The sequence below is a fragment of the Chiloscyllium plagiosum genome, unplaced genomic scaffold, assembly GCF_037043375.1.
Source record: "Chiloscyllium plagiosum isolate Xiang-an unplaced genomic scaffold, Cpla_swu_hap1 HiC_scaffold_40, whole genome shotgun sequence".
Classification (NCBI taxonomy): Eukaryota; Metazoa; Chordata; class Chondrichthyes; order Orectolobiformes; family Hemiscylliidae; genus Chiloscyllium; species Chiloscyllium plagiosum.
Window position 1 is genome coordinate 15544801 of NW_028270178.1, and position 27147 is coordinate 15571947.

General features: G+C 49.8%; 1 protein-coding gene across 3 annotated transcripts in view; it reads right to left on the reverse strand.

Annotated features, from left to right (window-relative positions):
* Positions 1–389: 389 nt before the first annotated feature.
* Positions 390–27147, reverse strand: part of osbp (oxysterol binding protein) — a 72125-nt gene continuing 45367 nt past the window's right edge. For all 3 annotated transcript variants that reach the window (XM_043683072.2, XM_087981670.1, XM_087981671.1), the window contains exons 5-14: positions 26851–26962; positions 24286–24340; positions 20537–20725; positions 19875–20120; positions 18388–18508; positions 15904–16007; positions 15512–15607; positions 9632–9816; positions 8445–8662; positions 390–2596 (exon numbers count right to left, since the gene is read on the reverse strand). In XM_043683072.2, coding sequence (XP_043539007.1) covers positions 2445–2596; positions 8445–8662; positions 9632–9816; positions 15512–15607; positions 15904–16007; positions 18388–18508; positions 19875–20120; positions 20537–20725; positions 24286–24340; positions 26851–26962 — 1478 coding nt within the window. In that variant the 3' untranslated portion in view covers positions 390–2444. The remainder of the gene's footprint in view (positions 2597–8444; positions 8663–9631; positions 9817–15511; positions 15608–15903; positions 16008–18387; positions 18509–19874; positions 20121–20536; positions 20726–24285; positions 24341–26850; positions 26963–27147) is intronic.

Consider the following 27147-nt stretch of genomic DNA (forward strand, 5'->3'; position numbering starts at 1 on the left):
AATTTCTCATTATTTCACTGTTAACACGTGACATTTTCTGAGTGAAAACACTAATTGTTCCTGTTGACCGTTCCCTCATGACCCTCCGCCGGCTAACCAGATAACAATTAATAGCATCGAAATGTTCTTTCTTGCAGCTGACAGTAAAAACAAACATCAAAACAAAAAAAAACAATTTATTGTCAACTGATGAACCCAGCGTCTGGTGATGGTGGTAAGGGTGCAGCAGAAGATGCTCGAGACAGAAGGAACAAGATCATGTGTTTGAACATTCTACTCGATGTGGAGCTTTGCAAAGAAAAATCCAACCGCACTTCTTTACCGTAATATTAATCAGGAATAAATGTTCAAGTTCGACACGTTCTCTCGAATGAGGAATTCAATAGGAAAATGATTCTGGTATTTATTTGTTTTAACAAGTTCGCACACGTAGTGACAAGATTCAAGTGCAACCCTGATCCGCCAACCCTCTCTCAAGGTCCCCTACTCCCTAATGGGATCTAATATTGACATTCCAACATTTCTGGGCCCATTTAATACAGAGATGAAGGGCAGCTGTGGCGGCATTCCGCAGTTCTGTTTCCACCAATTGTTAATGAAAGGACAGTGTTTTGATGAAGGACTGGATTCCCAAGGATTGAAAGGATTCCTCTTGCTGTCAGAGGCCCGGGACCAATCTCAGTTATCCTGTCCCAGAGAAATTAAAAATCACACAACACCAGGTTATAGTCCAACATGCTTAATTGGAATCACCAGCTTTCAGAGCTCCACCCCTTCATCAGGACAAGCGCTCCAAAAGCAACTGCTTCCAATTCAACCTGTTGGACTATATACTGGTGTTGTGTGACTTTTAACTTTGTACACCCCAGTCCAACACCGGCATCTCTAAATCATTTCTCCCAGAGAATGGGGGAGGAATTGGGGAGGTGGTGTGGTGTGGTGTGGAAGGAGGGACCAGTCTCCCACCACAGCCACCCAGGGCACGGGCAATGTCACCCTTTCCCAGAGAAGGGGGGGGGGGGGGTAAAGAATGTGAAGGGGTGGGCAACATGATGCAGTCTTCAGGCACCCATCATGCCCGGTGGGGAATGGCCCACCACTTCTCCTCACGCCCCATCCCCCCAAACAACACCCTTGTGTCAGTGTAAGTGCCAGGGTGAATGAAATAGTGCTGCCCCACCCCAACCCTGTGACAACAGTGCCATCGCACTGATTCTGGCTGCCCTCCGTCCCATCACTGCCCACCAACCCTAGACCACCCCCAAAGAGTTTTCCAGGCAACCACTTTATTGAAATGCAGCCAAGTGTTGTAGTGTAGGAAAGGCGGCAGCAGCTGATTCACACACAGCAAGATCCCACAAACCTGCAACGCGATATGGATCCCTCCCCACCATACCTTCCATGTCTCACTTTCCCAATGACAGTGGGGGTGGGTGGGTGGGGGGTGGTCTGTGAACTTGGGGGCGCTGGGTTTGAGGGATAGTTCGTGGGAAGCTGGGTCCATTCGAGTGCGGTGGGTGGAGGAAGACAAAGGAGGCGGAGGAGGAAGAGAGGGCGGAGGACAAGAGAAAACCCACACAAATGGCCCCCAGTTCCACACCGCATACCCCACTGCCCCAGCCAAACCAAAACACTGCCTCGTGGTCAGCTTCCCCACCCATGTCCCTCATCCCAAAGACTCTGCAACCCCTCTCCAAAACCCAGGTAGAGTCCAACTCTACGCAGGTAGTACCAGGGAAATTACAGCCAATTCCAGACAGATGACTCCAGGTGCCTGCTTCCCCCCACCATTCCCACCCCCACCAGCTCTCCTGCCCTGGCTCTCCCCTGGGAGAGGCAGCACACGCTCCACCAGCCCCCTTTCTATTTTTCCCAGCCTCCCCACCTCCTGATGTCCAGGCTGTCCACTCCCCGCCAGCACTGACCAGGCCCAAGAAGTGCTGAGTGGGGGAACAGAAGTGTCTGCAATGAAATGTTGACAGATTGTAGTCAGGCTTTGTACTATGGACCAGGTGCTTTTTCCCCTTCTGTCCTTTGTTTTACGTACAACGCGTGGAAGGGAGGTGGGGGCATGGAGCAGGGGAGGAGGGGTTGACTGAACATCTTCACCCCCACCCGCCAGAGACAAAGGCGACGTGAGAGGAGGGGGTTCAGTGGGTGGGTAAAGGCTGAGGGGGTCATGAGGTGGGCGGCGAAGGACGAGTAACCCTTTCCCTGCACCGTCACCATCTCCCTCCCCTTCAGTCTCCAGGATCTTCCCGCTGGATCTCCCACGTCAGGACCCGCCATGGACAGAAGTGATCTCTCAGTTAGAGTCCGGGGGGGCGGGGGGTGGTCAAGGCTAGGTGCCCACTCTCTCTCTCTCTCTTTTACACACACACGCGCGCGCGCACAGACACACACACACACTCCCCCCAGCACCGGGCAGAAGCAGGCACTGGGCTTCAGAAGATATCCGGGCAGAGGTGCCAGTCTTGTTTCTCTTTCGCCTCCCAGTAGCCCCCTTTGTAGACATGCACCAGCTCTTTGGTGTAAGGGTCCTCACGTTTCTCAAACCAGAGTGGGCGGTAGGAGGATTCTGCAGAATGCGTTTGTCCTGCAAATGTCAAACAGGGAGGTCAGTCTTGCAGCCAGATGCTTCAATCCTTTCATTCCCAAGCTATCCACAACTTCCCCTCCACCCCCCCCCCCCCAAATAATTTCTACGTAAACTCCCATCCTCTATTCAATTCTCGCACTGGCTCGTCTGTATCTAGTCAAAAATAAAACCAACTCTTCCGGATCCTTTTAGCTGAGATACTGCGCAACAGAATGGTCTATGAAAAACTATTAGACCCGTGCATGAAAGGTCAACAAACATGGATCCTCACTGTCTGTTTAGGTCAGGCCCCTCAGTAAGCAAACACATGAATAGGAAAGGTGCAGAAGGATATGGGCCAAGTGCAGGGAAACGGGATTGGCGTGGATGGACATTCTGGTTGGCATGGACCAGTTAGGGCACAAGGGCCCATCTCCTTGCTGTCGGACTCTAAGTCTGTGACCCTTGTAAAAGATTCCTCAAATGCGGGAGTAGGTGTTAAAGATGCTGGTTTTATCACTGCCTGAGGTTTCCGTTACCTGGCATGTCTGGCAACATTCAGCCACATCCTTACGCAGTCCAGACCAGTGAAAACTAGTGATTCAGTGTGCTGCGTGCATGATGTGCGAGGTCAGGGACACTGATGGTGTCTCTGACTCCTATAGCTGTGGAAAGTGTGTACACAATCAGCTTCTGAAGGAGCATGTTGCATCACTCAAGAAAGAACGAGATGAACTCAGGCTCATCCGAGAGAACGAGAATTTTCTGAACAAGACCTTCAAGCGAGGTCATTACACCGAGCATGCCAGAAGAGAGAAGGTAGATGACAATGACGAAGGAAGAGGTGATTTGAGTACATGAGACCCCGGGGGAAGTACCTCTTTGTGAACAGGTTGACTCTCTTGGAAACCGTCAAGACAGACGACACTGTCAGTCCGAGAGGCAGACAGGTCTGCCAATCGAAAATTGGCGTGGAGGCAGAGCCGACGAATCAGGCATCATGCAGAGCCGTGGTAATAGGGGACTCCATAGTGAGAAGGACTGAAATGGGTTTCTGTGGCTACAGGCGGGATTTGAGGATGGTGTGTTGCTTTCCTGGTGCCAGATCCAGGATGTCACCGGCAGAGTACAGGGAATCCTCAAGGACGAAGGTGAAGAGCCAGAGGTGGTGGTCGGCACAAATGACGCCGGGAAGTAGAGGAGGGACATTCTACAGCGGGACTTCACAGAATTCGGAAGGCAGCTAAAAAGCAAGACTTCCAGGGTGGTTATCTCCGGTTTGCTCCAAGTTCCTCTGGCTGGAGGGGGCAGGATCAGGGGCATAATAGACTTGAGTGTGCGGCTGAGGAACTGGTGCAGGAAGCAAGGAATTAAATTCTTGGATCACTGAGGAGCGTTTTGCAATAAGGATAAATTATACAAGAGGGACGGGGGACCTTAATGGGTGGGGGGACCAGCATTCGGGCAGGCAAGTTTGCCACTGCAACACAGGTGTGTTTAAACCAAGTAGTGGGGGGGGGGGGGGGGGGGGGAGAGGGACAAACTGGAAATTCAAGAAGGAAGTTAAAGGGAAAGTGAGAATGAGAGAAGTTAAGAAAGACAACAAAATCAACGGAGCAGAAAACTCAAGAAGGGGTCACAGTATGGTCAAGCGGCATAGGGATTGATTGGAAAGGTGAGAGAAGTAACAAATTAAAAATATCATATGAATGCAGGAAGCATAAGAAATAAGGTGGATGAGCTTGAGGCTCAGTTGGAAATTGGAAGGTATGAGGTTGTGGGGATAACTGAGACGTGGCTTCAAGTGGACAGGGCCTGGGAAATGAATATTCAAGGCTGTCCGTGCAATCGAAATGACAGGAGGGGTGGGGTAGCCCTGTTGGTGAGGAATGATACTCAGTCCCTTGAGAGGGGGGCATAGAATCAGGAGATGTAGAGTCAGTGTGGATATGGCTGAGAAACTCTCAGGGTAGAAAGACCCGAATGGGAGTGATCTACAGGCCCCCAAACAGTAGGCTGGATATAGGGTGCAAGTTGAATAAGGAGTTGAAATTGGTCTGTCGCAAAGGTATTACGACAGTTGTTATGGGGATTTCAACATGCAGGTAGACTGGGGGAATCAGGATGGCGGTGGACCCCAAGAAAGGGAGTGTGTGGAGTGCCTCAGAGATGGATTCTGAGAATAGCTTGTACTGAAGCCTACCATGGTGAAGGCAATTCTGGAGGTGGTGTTGTGCAACGAACCAGATTTGATCAGGAACCTCGAAGTAAAGGAGCCATTAGGATGTAGTGCCATAATAAGTTCTAAGCTGCAATTTGAGAGGGAGAAGGGACAATCGGAAGTGTCATTAAAAGGGAACTATGGAGCTATGAGGGAGGAGCTGGCCAAAGTTCAGTGGCTCATTACCTTAGCAGGGATGGCAGTGGAACAACAATGGCAGGTATTTCTGGATATAATGCAGAAGGTGTAGGATCAGTTCATTCCAAAGAGGAAGAAAGATCCTAAGGGGATGCAGGGGCGGCTGTGGCTGGCGAGGTAAGTTAAGGACTGTGTAAAGATAAAAGAGAAGAAACAAAGATGAGCAGGAAGCCGGAGGACTGGGAAATTAAAGAGGAACAGAGGATAACTAAAAAGGCAATACTCAGAAAAAAATGAGGTATGAAGGCAAACTGGCCAAAAATATAAAGGGAGGATAGTGAAAGTGTTTTATGTATGTGAAAAGAAAGAAAAGGTTAAGACTAAAATTGGGCTTTTGAAGACAGAAACGGGTGAATTTATTATGGGGAACAAGGAAATTGCAGAAGAGTTGAATAGGTACTTCAGATTTGTTTTCACTGGGGAAGACACAAGCAATCTCCCAGATGTAACAGTGGCTGAAGGACCTCGGGTAATGGACAAACTGAAGGGAGGAATGTATATTCGGCAGGAAGTGGTGTTGGATAGACTGTTAGGTCTGAAAGCAGACACGTCCCCGGGACCTGATGGTGTGCATCTCAGGGTACTTGAGGTGGTGGCTCTGGAAATCGCGGACACATTGGTAATTATTTTCCAACGTTCTACAGATTCAGGATCAGTTCCTGCGGATTGGAGAGTGGCTAATGACATCCCACTTTTCAAGAAAGGAGGAACAGAGAAAACAGGGAATTATTGACCGGTTAGCCTGACATCCGTGGTGGGAAAGATGCTGGAGTCAATTTTAAAAGGTGAAATTACGACTCATTTGGATAGCAATAACAGGATAGGTCAGAGTCAGCATGGATTTACGAAGGGAAATCGTGCTTGACTAATCTTCTGGAATTGTTTTGAGGATATAACGAAGAGAATGGACAAGGCAAAGCCAGTGGATGTAGTGTACCTGGACTTTCAGAAAGCCTTTGGTAGGAGATTAGTGAGCAGAATTCGGGTACATGGTATTGGGGGCAAAGTACTAACTTGGATTGAAAATTAGCTGGCTGACAGGAAGCAAAGAGTAGTGATAAACAGGTCCCTTTCAGAATGGCAGGTGGTGACCAGTGGGTTCAGTGCTGGGACCGCAGCTGTTTACAATATACATTAATGATACAGATGAAGATATTAAAAGTAATACCTTCATCTACACCTGATGACACAAAGTTGGGTGGCAGGGTGAAATGTGAGGATGTTGTGACTTGGACAGGCTAGGTGAGTGGACAGATGCAAGGCAGACGCAGTTTAATGTGGATAAATGTGTGATTATCCACTTTGGTGGCAAGATCAGGAAGCCTAAATGGAGTCAAGGTAGGTAAAGGGGAAGTACAACGAGATCTTTGTGTTCTTGTACATCAGTCAATGAAAGCAAGCATGCAGGTCCAGCAGGCAGTGAAGAAAGCTAATGGCATGCTGGTCTTCATAACAAGAGGAATTGAGTAAAGGAGCAAAGAGGTCCTTCTGCAGCTGTACAGGGCCCTGGTGAGATGGCACCTGAAGTAGTGTATGCAGTTTTGGTCTCCAAATTTGAGGAAGGACATTCTGGCCATTGAGGGAGTGCAGCGTAGGTTCACAAGTTCAATTCCCGGAATGGCGAGACTATCATATGTTCTAAGAGTGGAGCGACTGGGCTTGTATACACTTGAGTTTGGAAGGATGAGAGGGGATCTGATTGAGACGCACAAGATTATTATAGGATTGGATACTCTGGAGGCAGGAAGCATGTTTCCGCTGATGGGTGAGTCCAGAACCAGAGGACACAGTTTAAATATAAGGGGGAGGCCATTTAGAACAGAGTTGAGGAGAAACCTCTTCACCCAGAGAGTGGTGGATATATGGAATGCTCTGCCCCCGAAGGCAGTGGAGGCCAAGTCTCTGGATACTTTCAAGAAAGAGATGAATAGAGCTCTTAAAGGTAGTGGAATCGAGGGTTATGGGGATAAGGCAGAAACAGGATACTGATCGTGGATGATCAGCCATGATCATAATGAATGGTGGTGCTGGCTCGAAGGGCTGAATGGCCTAATCCTGCACTGACTGTCGATAAAACATTTGTGCATGTTCCTTCAGCTTCCCTTACTCCCAACCACTGATTAGGAATTCATGTACTATCCACAGCACCTATCTGTAACTGACCAGGAATAGAACTTGATCAACTTCTGCCCCTTTCTCATCCATCTGAATGTATGATGGTCCCCATTTCCTTACCAAGATGCCCTCTTGACGATAGTATCGTTCTGGGATACTCTCAGGTTCGTCTGTCGTCTTTTTGATACAACTGCTTTAGTTTTCCGTGTCTCAGCTGGAATTCAGTTCATTTCTCTTGAACTAAAAATACCCACTTCCTGCCCTTTTCCTCTTCAACCATTTGGTCAAACTCCTTGCCACAGGGAGCTGTGGGGGCACAGCCCTCATTTATATTTAAGGCTGAGATGGATTCCTGATCAGTCAGCGAACCGAGGGTTACGGGAAAAGGGCAAGAACACAGATGCGATTGTCGGCTCAGCTGTAATTCTACTGGGAGACGGGGGATGTTTTCCAACACGTACTTCCCATTTTCACCCACGTGACCACCCAGACCAAACACAGCTCCAGGAGGGATCCCAGTCTCTTCTACAACGTTCCGATGACTCGCAAGGCAGGGACAGTCATAGACACGGAGGGAACACAGCGCCTCATACTGCATCCTCCAATCTGAGACACCTTACCCTCGCCTGCCCAACACAGAGGATCCACTACCTTCCGCCGCTCCATGCTCTCTCCCCCCCACCCCTCCCTCAACCCTTCTTGACAACAACCTGGCAGCAATTCTGCCCCAAGGACACATCCTCCCTCCCAGACAGACCTCATCGTCTGTCAGCCCCGGGTTCAGGTCCCCCTCTCTCCCCGACAGCCCCCGGGGGCCGGTCCCCCTCTCTCCCCGACAGCCCCCGGGGGCCGGTCCCCCTCTCTCCCCGACAGCCCCCGGGGGCCGGTCCCCCTCTCTCCCCGACAGCCCCCGGGGGCCGGTCCCCCTCTCTCCCCGACAGCCCCCGGGGGCCGGTCCCCTTCTGTCCCCGACATCCCCTCGGGGGCCGGTCCCCATTTCTCCCCAACAGACCCCGGGGCCCGGTCCCCCCCTCTCCCCCCCGACAGCCCCCGGGGGCTGGCCCCCCTTTCTCCCCGACAGCCCCTGGGGCCCGGTCCCCCTCTCTCCCCGACAGCCCCCGGGGGCCGGTCCCCCTCTCTCCCCCCCGACAGCCCCCGGGGGCTGGCCCCCCTTTCTCCCTGACAGCCCCCGGGGCCCGGTCCCTCTCTATACCCGACAGCCCCCGGGGCCCGGTCCCTCTCTATACCTGACAGCCCCCGGGGCCCGGTCCCCCTCTCTCCCCGACAGACACGGGGCCTGGTCCCTCCCTCTCTCTCTCCGACAGCCCTCACCGTCTGTCAGCTTGCTGACATCGGACTCTCGTTTGCGTCGCACGGCCCGCTGTTTCTCCTCCAGCCGCTGCTTCTCCATGTTGGCCTCATCCCAGCGGCCGTTCTCCATCATCCTCTGGTCCGGCCGCAAGCGACTGTCAGTGGGGGCCACCCCATCCTCCAGTTCGTTCAGGGACAGGGCCAGCTCCGAGAAGTAGTACATGGATTCCGCGCGTTCCCTGGTGAGACACAGAGAGAGAGAGGGAGGGGGAGAGAGAGAGAGAGAATGACAGGGGGAATTTGTTCAAACTCTTGCCTCACAGCAGCTAGCCCTTCTCCCTGCCAGCTCTCACTCCACATGGATGCTCAGCGGACCCTTCCCCACAAGCAGCCCCGAAGCAGAGTTTCTGCTCCAGTACTCTCTGCAGGGAGACAAATCAACACATTGCAGTAACGTCCCTATCTTCCACTTCGGATGGGTTTGACCGTACTGCCTCCTCTATGCTTCTAAATTGAAAGTAAAGCACCCTTTACTCTTAAATTAGTCTGAAATTGGAAGTAGGCTGAACGTAAAGCTCCCTCTCCTGTTATAAACTCAAAGGAAATACTTCTTGGCTCTTTTAAACTGAAAGCAGAGCTCCATCGACACTGTCCCGTTAAATACTTTGTAAAGCTCCCTCGACACTGTCCCCATGAAACATTCCCAGGACAGGGATAGCTCTGGGTTACGTACAGAGTAAAGCTTCTTCTACACTGTTCCCCATCAACAATTCCCTGGGCAGGGGCAGCATGGGATCAGTTACAGAGTAAAACCCACTCCAAACATTCCCAGGGCAGGAACAGCACACTGTTAAATACTTTGTAAAACTCTCTCTACACTGTTCCAGGACAGGGACAGCTTGGGGTAAAATACAGAATAAAGCTTCCTCAACTCTTCTAACAACGAAGTAAAACTATTTTTACTTGCCTTTAAAAAAAGTGTCCACTTTATTAACCCTTTAACTGCTTTCTAACCGCCCTGTCCATGTTCCTCATCATCTTACACCTCACGCAGGTCCCACCTCAACCGCCCCTGCTCCAAAGAACCCTGAGCTTATCCAGTCTTGCTCCATCCCAGGGGAAGGTGCTGGGGAATCTCCCTCCGCAGCCCCCTGGACAATCGGCGCAGTGACCAGGTTTACGTAAATCCCCCACCAGCGGCCACTCACAGCGCTTTGTGCCTTCTCCAGAGCTCCTTCCCCCGCAGGGTCTCGTACACCGTCTTCTGCCTCCCTTCCGCACTGTTCTCGCCTTTGCTGCTGTGCAGGACCCGCGAGTATTCCATCTTCTCGTCCCACGTCCCGGACAGAATGAAGTGAGCTTTCCCCATACTGTCCGATACGACACCGGTGACCTGCAGCCCCCATGGGTGAGAAAGGAGACACACTCTCATTAGGGCGATCACATCGCGTCACATGCCTGCACGCCCCGGGACTGGCGGCGCCATCTCGCGTTTCCCTCCGCGCTGCAATCCGCCAGAATTCACGACGGAACGGAGCACCTCACGCGCTGTTGGGCAGAGGTGTGCTTCTATAGTTTGAGGGGCACCAGTCCACAGACAAGGGGCAGTGGACGGTTCTGAATCTCTGTGCTCCCAGGCAGTTGGCACCATTGTGCACCAAAGCATGAACCATGAGCTGACTGACCCCTCCTGCTAGTCACATTGGTCAAAAGAGGCAGGTTTTACAGGGTCTTACAAAGAGCTGTTACAATTCCAGCTGGTGTTATCGCTGGGCTCGTCAGACCCTGAACTGAAATCTGGCTTGGTCAATCCTATTTTTTTTTTTACTCCTTTTCACTTGAACGAGGCGATCGTTCAGTGAAATACTGCGGAACTGGCTTTGACAAGAAAAGTGTATTGTTCTGAAGTTCAGGGAATAAACTAAGCTGCCTACAAGTTTAAAGATTCTGAAAGATTCTTAAATACAATACGATTAATCCCAAAAGCACAACTTTATATTATAAACACAACCCAGATTTACATCCTCTATCACAACAATAGGGGTCAATTCAATGATGACTTCAACCCCCAGGCTTCAGAATCTGCTTCGAGTCTTCAGGAATCAGGATTAGACGTTCTCAGCTTCAAACAACTCCTTCAGGACTTGAGCCACACAGTTCTGGTTTGGAACTTGGAAACTGGACCCCCATACCGGCAGGTCGTGCTAAAACTAATCGCTCATTCTTGAGAGCAACTATCTGCAACACACAGCTTCAAATAAAGCTTCAGCAAAACCTGAAACCCAGATGTTAGTTTTGTTCCAAAGGCAATGGGTGTTTGCCCTATTCCAAGGACAAAAAAACAAAATCAACCTTTCACCTTCTGAACTGCAAATCGAGTGCACAACTGCTTGCTTTGCCCACCCTCCCAATGGAAACAAACAGGAAGGGAGAAAAGCCAAAGATACGGTCACATAGATGGGCGAATTCCAGGAAAGGTAAGAGAGGTAGGCAGGTAGTGCAGGAGTCTTCTGTGGCTATCCCCATTTCAAACAAGTGCACTGTTTTGGAAAAGGTCGGGGGTGATGGATTCTCAGGGGAACGGAGCACCAACAGCTAAGATCCAGATGTCAAGACAGTCTTGAATGTAACTTGGGGTACGTCAGGTTCCAAACGACCGATTGTGTCAGGGCACTCTTAAGTCAGAGACACAGACAGACGCTTCTGTGGCCAGCAGGGAAAAGTCAGAGTGGTGTGCTGTCTCCCTGGTACCGGAATCAAGGATGTCTCAGAGAGGGTTCAGAGGGTTCTCAAAGTGGGAGAGGGCCGAGCAGGAGGTCATTATACACAATGGAACCAATGACACAGGAAGGGAAAAGGGCGAGATTCTGAACGGAGAATATAGAAAGTTCGGCAGGAATTTAAAAAGGTCCTTGAGGGTAGTATCTGGATTACTCTCGGTGCCACGAGCTAGTGACGGTAGGAATAGGAGGATAGAGCAGATGAATGCAAGGCTGAGGTGGTGTGTATGAGAGAAGGATTCACATTTCCGGATCATTGGGATCTCTTCTGGGATAGAAGAGATTGGTACAAAAAGGATGAATTACACCTGAATTGGAAGAGGACTAACATACTGGCAGGGAGATTTGCTAGAGCCGCTTGGGAGGATTTAAACTGGTGAGGGGGGGGGGGGGGGGTGGGACCCAGGGAGACAATGCAGGAAAAGATCAATCTGAGACTGGTACAGTTGAGAAAATAAGCGAGTCAAGCAGTCAGGGTAGGTAGGAACAAAGCAGAGAACAAGGTAGGACTGATAAATTAAACTACATTTATTTCAATGCAAGGGGCCTAACAGAGAAGGCAGATGAACTCAGGGCACGGTAAGGACATGGGACTGGGATATCATAGCAATTGCAGAAACATGGCTCAGGGATGGACAGGACTGGCAGCTTAATGTTCCAGGATACAGATACTATAGGAAGGATAGAAAGAGAGGCAAGAGATGAGGGGAGTGGCGTTTTGATAAGGGATAGCATTACAGCTGTAATTAGGAAGGATATTCCCGGAAATACATCGAGGGAAGTTATTTGGGTGGAACCGAGAAATAACAAAGGGACTGTCACCTTATTGGGATTGTATTATAGACCACCTAATAGTCAGCGGGAAATGGAGAAACAAATTTGTAAGGAAGTTTCAGTTATCTGTAAGAATAATAGGGCGGTTATGGTCGGGGATTTTAACTTTCCAAACATAGACTAGGATTGCCATAGTGTTAAGGGTTTAGATGGAGATGAATTTCAATTGTGCACAAGAAACTTTTCTGATTCAGTACGAGAGAAGGTGCAAAACCTGGCCTACTCTTGGGAAATAAGGCAGGGCAGGTTACTGAGGTGTCAATGGGGGAGCACTTCGGGGCCAGCGACCATAATTCTACGAGTTTTAAAATAGTGATGAAAAAAGATAGACGAGATCTGCAAGTTGAAGCTCTAAATTGGAAGGTGGCTAATTTTGAACTTTAAAAAGCTAACTGGGGGAAGATGTTCGCAGGTAAAGGGACGGCTGGAAAATGCGAAGCCTTCAGAAATGAGATAACGAGAGTTCAGAGAAAGTATATTCCTGTTAGGGTGAAAGGAGAGGCTGGTAGGAATAGGGAATACTGGATGACTAAAGAAATTGAGGGTTTTGATAAGAAAACAAAGGAAGCATATGTCAGGTATAGACAAGATAGATCAAATGAATCCTTAGAAGAGTATAAAGGCAGTAGGAGTATATACTTAAGAGGGAAATCAGGAGGACAAAAAGGGAACATGAGATAGCTTTGACAAATAGGGTTAAGGAGAATCCAGAGGGGTTTTAGAAATACATGGAAGACAAAAGGGTAACTAGGGAGAAAATAGGGCCCCTCAAAGATCAGCAAGGCGGCCTGTGTGTGGAGCCGCAGGAGATGGGGGAGATACTAAATGAATATTTCGCATCAGTGTTTACTGTGGAAAAGGATATGGAAGATATAGTTCCATGGAAGTTCATTTCCCGCCTCAGGCGACTGACTGTGTGGAGTTTGCACGTTCTCCCCGTGTCTGCGTGGGTTTCCTCTGGGTGCTCCGGTTTCCTCCCACAGTCCAAAGATGTGCAGGTCAGGTGAATTGGCCATGCTAAATTGCCCGTAGTGTTAGGTAAGGGGAAAATGTAAGGGTATTGGGTGGGTTACGCTTCGGCCGGGCCATGTGGACTTGTCGGGCCCAAGGGCCTGTTTCCACACTAAGTAATCTAATCTAAGTAATCTAATATAGAATGTAGGGAAATAGATGATAATAACATCTTGAAAAATGTCCATATTACAGAGGAAGAAGCGTTGAATGCCTTGAAATGCATAAAGGTGGATAAATCCCCAGGACCTGATCAGGTGTACCCTAGAACACTGTGGGAAGCTAGGAAAGGGATTGCTAAGCCCCTTGCTAAGATACTGGTATCGTTGATAGTCACAGATGGACAACTGGAGGTTGGCTAACGTGATATCACTATTTAAGAAAGGTGGGTAAAGACAAGCCAGGGAACTATAGACCGGTGAGCTTGACATCGGAGTGGGCAAGTTGTTGGAGGGAATCCTGAGGGACATGTATTTGGAAAGGCAAGGACTGATTAGGGACAGTCAACATGGCTTTGTGCAAGGGAAATCATGTCCCATGAACATGACTGAGGTTTTTGAACAAGTAACAGAGGATGGATCAGGGCAGAGCGGTGGATGTTATCTATATGGACTTCAGTAAGGCTTTCAACAAGGTTCCCCATGGGACACTGATTAGCAAAGTTAGATCTCATGGAATACAGGGAGAACTAGCCACTTGGATACAGAACTGGCTCAAAGGTAGAAGACAGAGGGTGGTGGTGGAGGGTTGTTTTGCAGACTGGAGGCCTGTGACCAGTGGAGTACCACAAGGATCGGTGCTGGGCCCATTACTTTTCATCATTTAGACAAATGATTTGGATGGGAGCATAAGAGGTACAGTTCATAAGTTTGCGGATGACACCAGAATTGGAGGTGCAGTGGACAGCGAAGGAGGTTACCTCGGATTACAATGGGATCTTGACCAGATGGGCCAATGGGCTGAGAAGTGGCAGATGAAGTTCAATTTAGATAAATGCGAGGTGCTGCATTTTGGGAAAGCAAATCTTAGCAGGACTTATACACTTAATGGTAAGGTCCGAGGGAGTGTTGCTGAATAAAGAGACCTTGGAGTGCAAGTTCATAGCACCTTGAAAGTGAAGTCGCAGGTAGATAGGATAGTGAAGGCGGCGTTTGGTATGCTTTCCTTTATTGGTTAGAGTATTGAGTACAGGAGTTGGGAGGTTATGTTACAGCTGCACAGGACATTGCTTAGGCCACTGTTGGAATATTGCATGCAATTTTACTTCTCCTTTCTATCAGAGGCTGTCGTGAAACTTGAAAGGGTTAAAAAAAGATTTACAAGGATGTTGCGAGGGTTGGAGGATTTGAGCTATAGGGAGAGGCTGAACAGGCTGGGTCTCTTTTCCCTGGAGTGTCCGGAGGCTGAGGGGTGACCTTATAGAGATTTATAAAATCATGAAGGGCATGGATAGGACAAATAGACAAGGTCTTTTCCCTGGCGCGGGGGAGTGCAGAATTAGAGGGCATACGTTAGGGTGAGGGGGGAAAGATATTAAGGAGCCTTAACGGGCAATGTCTTCATGCAGAGGGTGGTAATTATATGGAATGAGCTGCCAGAGGAAGTAGTGGAGGCTGGTACAATTGCAACATTTAAAAGGCATCTGGATGGATATATGAATAGGAAGGGTTTGAAGGGATATCGCGGCCGGGTGCTGGCAGGTGGGACTCGATTACGGAGAAACTGCCAGTAAGTGGCGTCGAAACGCCCGTCAGTCATAATTGAATGACGCAGTGGACTCAATGGGCCAAATGGCCTTACTTCCACTCCTATTTCTTATGGTGTTATGATGACGTTGGGATATCTGGACGAGTTGGATTGAAAGATCTGTGTCCATACTGTACATCTCTGTGATTCTATTACTCTACCTATTAGCCTCCCAGAACACACACACACACTGCTTTTGTAAGCAATCACCACTGCTACAAGAAACATTTGCATTTTAAGCCTCTTCAGACACAAGTCTACATACAACTACCTGAAATCCAGTCCTTACAATAAGCGATGTTACAAAATATGGATAAACCTCTCACACATTATATCACAGAGGAAATAGTTTCAGGAAGGGATCTGTGAGCTCAGGGTGACCAGTCGGAGGGTGATCAAGTGATGCCTGAACCAGACAGGGACAGACGTCAGAGGAAAAGTAGGAGGCTGTGAGGATGCAGAGGGAGAGCGAACAATGCCACAGAGGGATGTGAACAGAGAAATGGTCAGGCGAACTAGAAGACAGTGTAGGTCAACAGTCAAAGGAGCATGGTGGGCAACAGGGTTCAGGCAGTTGATGCTCTTTTCTCTTGGGGGGTGTGAAGGAAGCTGTCCTCGCAGAAGGGGGTTGTGGTTGGCTTGGAAGTTTGGATGGAGAAGAGCTGACAGACCCGCCCTCTCTTGGCTCTCAAGTATCTCAGTGCGACAGAAACCTACCTTCCGTGCAACGTCGCGAGAGAAATAGCTGTAAGGTGCGAACTTCAAGTGACACTTGTCCCTGGTCTTCCTGTTGATGATGTCAACCTCGCCGCTCTGGTCAGACACATGGGAGAAAAAAAAAAGAGAAACAACACAACATGGTTCTTTATGACGAAGGGGACAATGTCAGGGTCCTGTGAAAATGGAAGATCATTCAGCCCCAAGCCTGGGACACAGCACATGGCTCTGACCCTCCAACAGCGCAGCACTCCCTTTCCCAGCCTCTCAGAGGCCAGATGCAGCCGCCTTTATCAACGACCACATGTGGGGCTGCTCATTGCCACCTAAATGGGGCGGGGTAGGGATGGGTGCAGTCCTCAGGGATAAGGCCCATGGCCTGCCATCCTCACCTGATCGATCCACAACTTGCCCACGATGATGTTGTGCACGGTGGTGGTGACCTTCTTCCACGTGTAATGGTTGCCGCTTTGATGGAAGTTGCAGTGGATGGTACCTGCAGCACAGGGAAGGACCCACGTCAGTTGGTGTGTTTTTGCCCCCCTGTCCTTACCCAGGCTGGGGTGGGCTCCACATGACTCCAGTCCTCACGTGACGCCCAACCTTACCTGGTCTGCTCTCAGGAATTCGAATTTCGTTCACTGATGCACCAATGTACACAGACGCGAATACACAATAAATGTCCAATCACAATTGTGTTGGTACAGGTTGTGACCATTTGGCCCATTATGTCTGCACTGGCTCTCTCTCGGATCATTCTGACTGATGGTTATGCATCTGCTTTTGCCTCTTGCACATCACTTAAATGGGAACAATCACCCCAATGTCTTCTTCAAGGCCTCTGCTCATACCTCTACTCTTGCTTTCCATATCCTAATGACCAACTAGACATTCCCCACCCCGCCTCTGCTCCCTTTGCGAAACATTTCAACTCTGCACCATTGCTTTGGGTTCTCAATGCTTCTCTGAACAAGGACAGTTTCTGCCCGTGCACTCGGTCTTGGCCTGTCATGGTTCTGAACACTTCCAGCAAATCTCCTCTCTTGTCCAAACTTGATCAGTACTCAATACTCCAGCTGAGGTCTACAGCCTTACACAAGTTCAATAAAAACCTCTTCACTTTTGCATTCTGTCCTCCTGTTAACAAAGGACAGCACGGTGGCTCAGTGGTTAGCACTGCTGCCTCTCAGCGCCAGGGACCTGGGTTCGATTCCAGCCTCGTGCTACTGTCTGTGTGCAGTATGCACACTGTGTCTGCGTGGGTTTCCTCTGGGTGCTCCACTTTCCTCCCACAATCTAAAGATGTGCAGGTCAGGTGAATTGGCCATGCTAAATTGCCCATAGTGTTAGGTGCATTGGTCAGGGGTAAATATGGGGAATGGGTCTGGGTGGGTTGCTCTTCGGAGGGTCGGTGTGGACTTGTTGGGCTGAACAGCCTGTTTCCATACTGCAGGAAATCGAAAAGGACAGAATACTGCACACTTTATTGACATCTCCCTCCACGTTTCAAACAGTCCCCTTTATTTGATCCTGTCGCTCCGGATTCTGCAGGTGCCTTTTCCCTATACTCCGTGACATGTCCAAACTGGGAAGGTGACTGTGACTACCCATGCCACTTCATTTCACACATTACGGTCACGTCACCCCTTTGAGCCTCCAGAGCTCCAGCAAAACTCAATCCAAGTTTACACAACCTTCCCTTGTAGCCAGTACACTTTAATTCTGGCAACATTCTGCTAAACGTCTTTCGCGCTCTCTCCAAAGCCTCCACATCCTTCCCCCATGAGGATTCTGAACCGACTTTCACAGGCGCACCAAAGAAAGCACTCTACCCGATGCATCACAGCTCAGTGCATCAACTGCTCTACCCAGGCCCGTAAGAAACGACAGAGTTGTGAACATAGCCCAGTCCATCACCCAAACCAACCTTCCATCCACTGACTCCGACTGTACGACCTCCTGGTCTCGGGAAGGCAGCCAACATCAAAGATCCCTCCCGCGCATTGCTTATAATCTCTTCCACCAGGCAGAAGATGGAAAAGCTGAGACTTGCGTACCAAGTGGGCGGCACGGTGGCACAGTGGTTAGCACTGCTGCCTCACAGCGCCAGAGACCCGGGTTCAATTCCCGCCTCAGGCGACTGACTGTGTGGAGTTTGCACGTTCTCCCCGTGTCTGCGTGGGTTTCCTCCGGCTGCTCCGGTTTCCTCCCACAGTCCAAAGATGTGCAGGGTCAGTTGAATTGGCCATGCTAAATTGCCTGTAGTTTAGGTAAGGGGTAAATGTCGGGGTTTGGGTGGGTTGCGCTTCGGCGGGTTGGTGTGGACTTGTTGGGCCGAAGGGCCTGTTTCCACACTGTAATGTAATGTAATCTAATCTAAACAGGTTGAAGAACAGCTTCTTCCCTGCTGTTATTTGACTCGTGAACGAGCCTCACCAAACTCATGCTGACCTGCAGCTGCAACGTTGCATTCCGCGTCTTGTTCTATCACCCCACAAATTTTGTATGGAATGATTGGGCTGTACTGCACGTAAAACAAAACTCTTCACTCGACCCAGGTGCATAACAACCTCGATTATCCAAATGACACAGGCGGGGACGATTTTGTTTAGATAATTGCACGTGCGGACGGAACAGTTTACCTGAGCATCGGGTCCCTGAGACCTTGCTCAGACAATCTGAAATTTGGATAATTAATGTTCGCATAACTGAAGTTGCCCTGACAATGACAAATCAAACCACGGCCTGGGAACCGGCTTCGCAGGTTGAGACAATTCTGCACAGCATAACACATTGCACGGAAGAGACAAGGGCGAGACACGCGCGCACACACACACACACACACCGTCAGCTGGTTTTGACTCTAGTTCACTTACCCAGGGGCATGATGGACAGATACTTTCCTCTGAATTTGCTAGCGATAGCTATCTCTTGCCTCAACGTCCAGCCATACTTGGAATCGACGTGATGTGCAGCAGCTGGAGGGTGGTGACTGACCTGTTGGGAAAACAAAAATTGGGGGGAGGGTCAGAGGACCACACCATTACACATGTAACACCCTCTCCGGAGGGTGTTGTCCCCTTTCAGCACCACCTCACATCCCAGTAGCGGAGCAGGGATGTCTTGCTGCAACTGTCCAGGGGCACAGGGAGAGCACACCCGGAGCAGTTTTGGTCTCCTTACCCGAGGAGGGATGCAACAATAAAAGAAAAAGCCGAAATTGCCAGGAAAGCTCAGCAGGTCTGGCAGCAGGTGCAGAGAGAAAAGGCAGTTCACGCCGAGCGACCCTTCCTCAGAACTGGCAGGAGGATTACTGTTTGCTGTGGAGGGAATGCAGTTGAAGATTGACCAGACTGATCCCAGGGACTGACATACAAGGACAGGCTGCAGCACTGAGGATTACAGGTACTCCCTGCTTTTCCCAAGTTCACTTTACGCTACTTTGCTTTTATGAAAGACCTACATTAGTACAGGTGCACAATCCTTTATTCGAACTGCTTGGGACTAGCTGGTTTTCAGAAATCAGAATTTTACAGCAAGTGACAGTTTGACGGTGAAATTCTGAAAGACTTACCGGAGGAGCAGACTCATTGAGTAAAACTGGCTTTAAGACAGAATTGAGGCCTGCCAGTGGTGAACCACGCCTCTCCCCCCACCCATGTCACATCCGCATGGCACACTGAGTGGGCATCGACTTGGGTTAACTGGTTGCACACCAAACAACCTTGCTAATGAGGGGAAAAACTTCACAGAAAAACCTTTCGGACTTTGGAGCTTTTTTGGATTTCAGATAAAGGCTCGGGCACCTGTTCTCGCTCACCAAAAGAAATCTGAAGGGGATATTCGCTTTGACAAAGAAGGGTAACATCTTTCCCGTCTAAATTAATGCTTCCTTGCTTTATGCCATTACGAAAGGTTTCATAGGAATGCTCTACTTTCAGATGTGGGGAGCTTCTTAAGGTTGATATCATATTGAACAATAAGGAATGAAGGGATACAGTGAGACGGCGACGAAGTGGAGCTCAGTCCATGAAAAGATCAGCCATGATCTTATGGCATGGCGGAGCAGGCTTGAAGGGCCAGACGGCCTACTCCTGCTCCTCGTTCTCCTGTTCTGAGATTCAGAAGAATAAGGCAGCACTTCACTTTGCAAATAGAATTCGGTTTCTTGTCACCAAGTGTCCTCAAGTACAGGAGGACAGTGAAATGCGCACAACGGCATTACAGGAGATGCTGCCTGAGGTACAAAGTACCTCATCACGACTCCGAGGTGCTAAAGTAAATAGAGAAAAGATGAGGAAAAACTGAAACTTCTACAAGGGTACGAACGGGGAAGAGGAAAAAAAGCGAACGTGAAGGTGACCTGCTCGCAGATGGACCGGAATCCTTCATCTTCCAGCCGGTCCAATTCGAAGGTCTCCCCGAGCAAGGGGTTGAAAGGCTTTCCCGTTCGGTAGACGGTGGTGGAGTATGAGGACACAGTGAAGGCAGCCACGTAGCACAGCTGCTCTAAGGCATTCTCGCACTTGGAGGCTCTGTCCAGGAGCTCGTGATACTCCAGGTCCTCCGTCAGTCGCTGCAGCATCGACAGTGGCTCATTGAAGTTCACCTGCAGGAGAGGACACAGAGGGACTAACAACACAGAAAGGCCTGAGGGGACAGGAAGAGACAGGCCCAGCGCCTATTGCAGAGACACTATGGCACACAGCAGGAGGCCCCAATCAGTCCATGCTGGCTGTCTGCACTGTAATGCCCCTCTCTGTATATCCCAGTCGGGGTACTAACTTACTTCACACAGGTACTAGTTTCGAAATGCATGTACATTCCATGGTTGGCACAGATGGGTCGGGTCGAAGGATCTGCTTCTGCGCTGCACGTGGCTGAGACCGACTGGGAAGGCAAGGCCACATGTACAGCACCAATGGCAAGGTCAGCACTGGGAGGCTTGGCCCATAGGTACCTCATTCTTGCGCACCCTCCCCCCAACCCAACAACCCAGACCACGGTCCTGAGCTCCGCACTCACCGGCATGGGGATTTTGGACAGCTCCTTGCCGATGCAGTTCTTCATGATGCTCCACAGGTTGAGGCTGTAGTTGGGTTTGTCGGGAATGCTGGTCCTCCGACGGCGCTTGGTCGCTGGCTCTTTGCTCACCAGCTCCACTGCGCTGGTGCTGGAGCTGGTGTTGCTGCTGGACATCTGCTCATCTGACAACTGGGCATAGAGGGGGAGGGAGGGAGAGCACGGGGGCAAGGGGAGGAGGGAGAGAGAAGTGAGCAGCGAGAGAGAGAGAGGGAGGGAGAGAGGGAGAGAGGGAGGGAGGGAGAAGTGAGCAGAGAGAGAGAGAGAGAGAGAGAGAGAGAGAGAGAGAGAGAGAGAGAGAGAGAGAGAGAGGGAGAGAGAGAGAGAGAGAGAGAGAGAGAGAGAGGGAGAGAGAGAGAGAGAGAGGAAGGGGGAAAGCGAGAGACGGAGGATGGAGAGGGAGATGGCAGGGAGGAAGAGAGAGAGAAAAGGGAGGGGGAAGGGAGAAAAAAAAATTTCAGAAGGCACATCATTATTTGGCCAAAGCACCGCACAGCAAGAGTCCACTCGAAGTATAAAGCGCTGGAGGCTTCTGGGAGGGGGGTGTGTGAGTGGTGGTGGGAGAGGGGAGAGGAGGGACACATGTCCCAGGGGAATGGGTGAAAAGGAAACCACAGAGGGAGCAGGGCAGTGGGAGGCACAGGTAGACTGAAGACGGGGAAGCAGGAAACAAATACCTCTCTTATCTACGGCCCTGAGACTCTGTCAGTCTCCGTCTGTTCTGTCTCGCTATGCACACGGGCTCTTCCTTCCTTTTTCCTCCTCTTTCTGTCTTTGTCTCTCATTCTCTGTCTCACGCTCTCTCTGTCTGTACCTCTCTCTTTCACTACCAGCCATCTCTGCTGCTTCCTTCCTCTTTCCCCAGCTCAACTTCCCTTCCTCCAGTGCCTCTCATGACAGCCCAATGTCCGCTTCTCTTCACTGAGGGACAGTCTAAAAAACAAGAGCAGCAGCCCTGTGCCTGGGCGGGGGTCTGAGGCAGGGTGACAGACGGGGGAGGGGCGGGAGAGTAGGGTTTTGGTGGTGGGGAGGTGTTGGGGAAGAGAAGGGGTCACACAGGGGAACAGAACACGCATGAAAAGTACAACACGTTCGGAGGCTGGAAAACGTAACACCGAGTCCAATGCACGGAATCCCGTTTCACTAACCCCAGGATCACCCACCAACCGAAGAGCTGATAGAATAGGCCATTCGGCCCCTCAATTCACACTGCACTCATGGTTCAGCTGGCCTGTAAACTTCATTTGTCCCGTATGATAGGGCCCCTCTGAGATCTTCACTCTGGTACTCAGCCAAGTCAACTTCTTTATTTCTTTCCGCTCTTCCACGTCCCTTGACACGCACCTAACCCATTCACTCCCAACCAATCAGGCGACAGCGACATCCACAACTAAACAGAAAGAAATTCTCTCTCAATTCCCAATTGGATTTGTTCGGGATGGCCTTACACTGACAGCCCTTGGCTCTGCCGACTGGCAAGGTCACTTTCTCCACCCCCCGAAGGAGGGCATTCAGCCCATCGAGATTGCTCTGCTATTCCATGAGATTCCAGCTGATCCGATAATCCTCAATGGTACTTCCCCACCTTTGCCTTTTAATCCTTTATGCCATCTCTGATTAAAGATCTATCTACCCCAGCCCTTGGGAGAAAGAATTGCACCGCACCATGCAGAAAGTCCTCCTCGCAAACGTACAACCCCATGTTCTGAGATTAAGCCCTCTGATCCAAGACACACCCAACAGGGGAACCAAATTCCTTCAATCGACCCTGTCCACTCCTCTCAGGATCCTCTGTATTTCAGTAAGATTGCCTCCCACCTTTCTATATTCCACTGAGTACAGGTCTAATCTCTGCTCTTCAGGGTAGTCCCTCTTCATCAGTAATCAGCCTAGCGATCCTTCTGTCTACATTATTTCATGTTCCCCACATATTCAATCTGCCAAGCCTTTCCCCCACTCTCAGAACCTGTCGATGGCCCCTCTGCAGACTCTGTCATCCCTGAAACTTGCCTTTCTGACTACGGTCACCTGAAAATATGACCATAGTAGATTCATCTCCGTCATCCACACCATTAACATGCATTACTACTAACTGCAGCCCCAGCACCAATCCCTGTGACTATCACTAGTTACACGTTACCACCCTGACTATGTCCCTCCGATCCCAATTGAATTCTATTAGCTAGTTAAGCCTCTGCCCTTGCTAATAAACTACCTCAAACACCTTAAATCGCTGAACAGCACTTTATCAAACACTTTCTGAAAATCCGATTATATTACATCCACTGGCTCCTCTTTATCTAACTTTGCTAACTCCACAAACTGGGCTGCAGCAGCTCCATAGAAGGTGACTCACTGACCTTCAAGAACAAAGAACAAAGAAACTTTACAGCCCAGGAACAGGCCCTTCGGACCTCCAAGCCGGAGCCGATCCAAATGTACTGTCTAAACCTGTCGGTCAATTCCTAAGCATCTGTATCCCTCTGCTCCCCACCTACTCATGCATTTACCCAAACGCATCTGAAACGAATCTACCGTGCCTGCCTCTACTACCTCTGCTGGCAACGCGTTCCAAATGCCTACCACATTGTGTGAAGTAGTTGACGTGTGTATCCCCCTTAAACTTTCCACCTCTCACCTTGAAAGCATGACCTCTGGTTATTGAATCCTTCACCCTGGGAAAAAGCTGGTCTCTATCCACCCTGTCTATACCCTTCATGATTTTGTAAACCTTAATCAGGTCCCCCCTCAATCTCCTTTTTTCTCATGAAAATAAACCCAACCTACTCAACCTCTCCTCATAGCTAGCACCTTCCATACCAGACAACACCCTCATAAACCTTCTCTGCACCCTCTCCAAAGCGTCCACATCCCTTTGGTAATGTGGCGACCAGAACTGTACACAGTATTCTAAATGCATCCAAACCAATGTCTTGTACAATGTTAACATGACTTGCCAGCTCTTATACACAATACCCCGTCCAATGAAGGCCAGCTTACTGTATGCCTTCTTGACCACTCTATCCACCTGTGCAGCAACCTTCAGGGTACAATGGACCTGCACTCCCAGATCTCTCTGCCCATCCACTTTTCCCAAGGCTCTTAGGAGGGCGGTGTTCTGTGCCCCATTTGTGTGTCTGATCGGGGTGACCAACAGGGTGGGTTGGCAGGGAGAGGCTTTGCTGATTGGCAGGAGGGTCAAACGCCACAGTCGGGGGACAGATTTACGTTGAGAGGTAGAAGGACTGAAGGGGACAGGCGGGCTCATCCCACGGCAGTGGAGTGCACTGTGTATGGAGTGACAGACCAGATCGTGAAATGCCAAAGGGATTCCAACTAGTTTTGCGTTTAATAATTGTGTGGTTACATGCAAAAGTGAGGGAAGGTGAGTGGGGTGAGCAGAGTCACTCTTGCAGAGATAGGAAACATCAAACGGGGTCTGCCTTTGGGCTTTGCCCATTCCGTGGGTCTGTTCAGAGCCCCTTTGTCTCTCTGACGGTCTCCGATTCTCTTCTTCAACGACAATCGAAGAGGAAGACTGCCCTGACATTTGTCACGTCTCCTTCAAACAAGCCCTTGCAAAATCCTGGAGGTTCCCCTTTGATGACAACTGAACAACAGCAGGGATGAACAGAGAGAGAGAGAGAGGGGGGGTTGGGGGGGGCGCAGGCGGGTGGAAATTAAATACTTACTTGATCCTCAAAGGTTCCCTCGCTGCTGGCTCCGCTGATGTTGCTCCCCGTTCGCCTGCAATCAAACAGCCCATGTTACCGACAGCAATGTCACGCATTGCTCCTTCCTCCCAGCTGACGGACTTTTTAAGCAGAAAAAACATTCAACGCTGTACTCTGCTCGCCAGCCACAGGGGGGACCAAGAACTCTGGTGGACGCTCAACAGCGTAAAGAAGCAGCGGTGCCGCAAGTAAAACCGGCCAAAGGTTACGTTTGGAGAAGTGGGGAGGCCACGGCGGTTTGTCGGGATTGAGACGGTTAGAGAGAGAGAGAGAGAGAGAGAGAGAGAGAGAGAGAGAGAGAGAGAGAGAGAGAGAGAGAGAGACAGAACGAGAAGACGACTGTACGCGGTGGAGGAAGTCACAGAGACAGGAAGGGCTGGCCGTGGCTGGAGGAAGTTATCGAGAGGAGTGAAGTTGGTTGGCCGTCGAAGGGAATTACAAGTGTACAAAACACAAGCAGACCATTCAGTCCCTCAAGACCTGTTCTGCCATTCAATCCAATCTCGGCTGACCTGTGTATCCCCACATTCCCATCTACCCCCCAATAACACTAAATTCCCTTGCCTGACAAGTCATATTTACCTCAGTTCTCAACATTACTCAATGACATCTCCCCACCACTACCTTTGTGAAGCAGAGTCTCAAAACCACTCACCTCTCAAAAACAACTTTAATGTGTCTTGAAGGAGCAATGATTAATGTTAAAACAGCATCCCTGGTCCTTGACTGTATGACTGACAAAGGAAATCTCTTCCTTGCGCTCACCTCGTCAATCATTCCAAATGCTACAGGCTTCAATCAAAACACACCTTGCTCATGAAAACTTGTGGGAACAATGGCGGCCAGCGCAACACATTCTCATAAAACAACCCAATACCAATCCTCTGCACCACCTTCAAAGCATTTACTGCCTTTCCTTACCCAAGGAGACCAATACCGGACCAGGATTTGACATGTGCTCTCACCAGTGCCCTCTGACACTAAAGCACAATATTACTACTTTAATGTTAAATTTACCTCATAATTAAAGAGCGCATTCTGTAACGATGTGCTTACTAACTTACAGCAAACCTGGCAGAACAATTCACTCCCTCTGCATCTGAATCTTTTGCCATTTAGAAAAAAAAAACACTCCACGTGTTTTTTTTTAAAATGCTTCCTCCCAGTTTACATTCTCTCACGTAAAACTCCAGACTTTTGCCCACTCGCCCATGCATCCGTTCAGCCACGTATCTTTTCCCTACCTACAAACTGACGTACCCAGCTAGGGGTCGTCTGCTACTGTGCCTGGGCTCCCCACATCCAAGTCACTGACGTAGTTGCAAAATGGTGCAGCCTCAGCAGAGGACTTTGTAGGACTCCAACTGTTCCCTCATGTCAATCAGAAAGAGACTCTTTGATGATTTCTCTAACTTCTGCCAGCCAGCTGATCTTCCCTTCATGCTAACATCTTCCCCCTAATACCACTAAACGTTCATTTTCCCACAGCAGCCTTGGATCTGCCACTTGATCAAACGCCTTCCAAAAATCCAAATGCACCGTACCTCCAGGTTTCGCTTTATCCAACGCATATGCCACTACTTTAAAGCCCTCTTGTTTCTAATCCAGCTTGCATGATTACCATTTGGGGAAACCATACGGATTCGAGCCAATTACCTTAAGTTTTCCAAGTGCACAGCTTAAGTCTCTTGAATAATTGACTGAAACAGCCTTGCCATACCAAACGTCCATCTAACTAGTCTAACCGTTGCCCGGTTTCTGTCCCTCCACCTTCAAGATTTGCTACTTTGCAGACGAATAGACTCCCTCCTGAACACAGGGGACTTCAGAAAAGCGACACCCGACACAACTATTATCAAATTAACAACCTCTTAAGACGCCTCCGTTGAAAACCAACCTGGACAGCTCACGCCATTCTCTGCAACCGAGAGAGAACCAATTCCAAATCAACCCCAATTAGTCCAGTTACGGAGACAGGGAGGATTCTGAGGACTGGAGGTGGTTACACAGGTAGGGAGGGTTGAGGACGCTGGAGCGCAGTCACAGAGATACACACAAAACCAGATGCAGGAGAAGACCACTTACACAAGATTCGAAAAATGAGCAATGACCTGCAAGGCAGTGGGAGTACAGATGGTCAACGGGGAAACTAGATGGGCAGTTCAGAAAAATAAGCTTGCAGAAGCATGGGGCTTCAGAAGGGAAATGGGGACTGAGCAGACTGCTGTGCAAAGAGGAAATGAGGGCTCAATTAACCGAAAGCACTCCAAGTGCACCGATCTGACTAACGCTATGGGACACCCTGCAGTTGTGAAAGGCAATGTACTAAATTTCGACTAATTCTTTTTTTGTTATGGGTGGAACAGGAAGTCCAAGGTTCCTTAGCTGTCAGAGCTGCAACAGGGAGCAGAATGGCAAGCAGAAAACCTACTGAAGGGCACAGTTCCTGGGCAGCCGAAGGCAACGGGGCTAAACAATAACCACCTCCCCCGCCCCCAGCCCCTTCAGGGCAGCATCACTGACCTGTGGTACCGCGAATCAGCCTGGACGGTGATAAACTCCGCCACGTCCTCCATGGCGTCAAAGAATTCGTTCTCGTCATCCTCATCACTCAGATCCCGGCTACCTGTGCTCCCTGAAAACAGAAAGGTTGTCACCAGACTAGGAGGACAACAGCATGGAAGGGAGGGCTCAGTTATAGACGGCTGAGAGAGCACGAGAGTGACAGAGACGGTGGGAGACAGAGAGAGAGGGGGGGAGACAGAGAGAGAGGGGGGGAGACAGAGAGGGGGGGGGGGAGACAGAGAGGAGGGGGGGGGA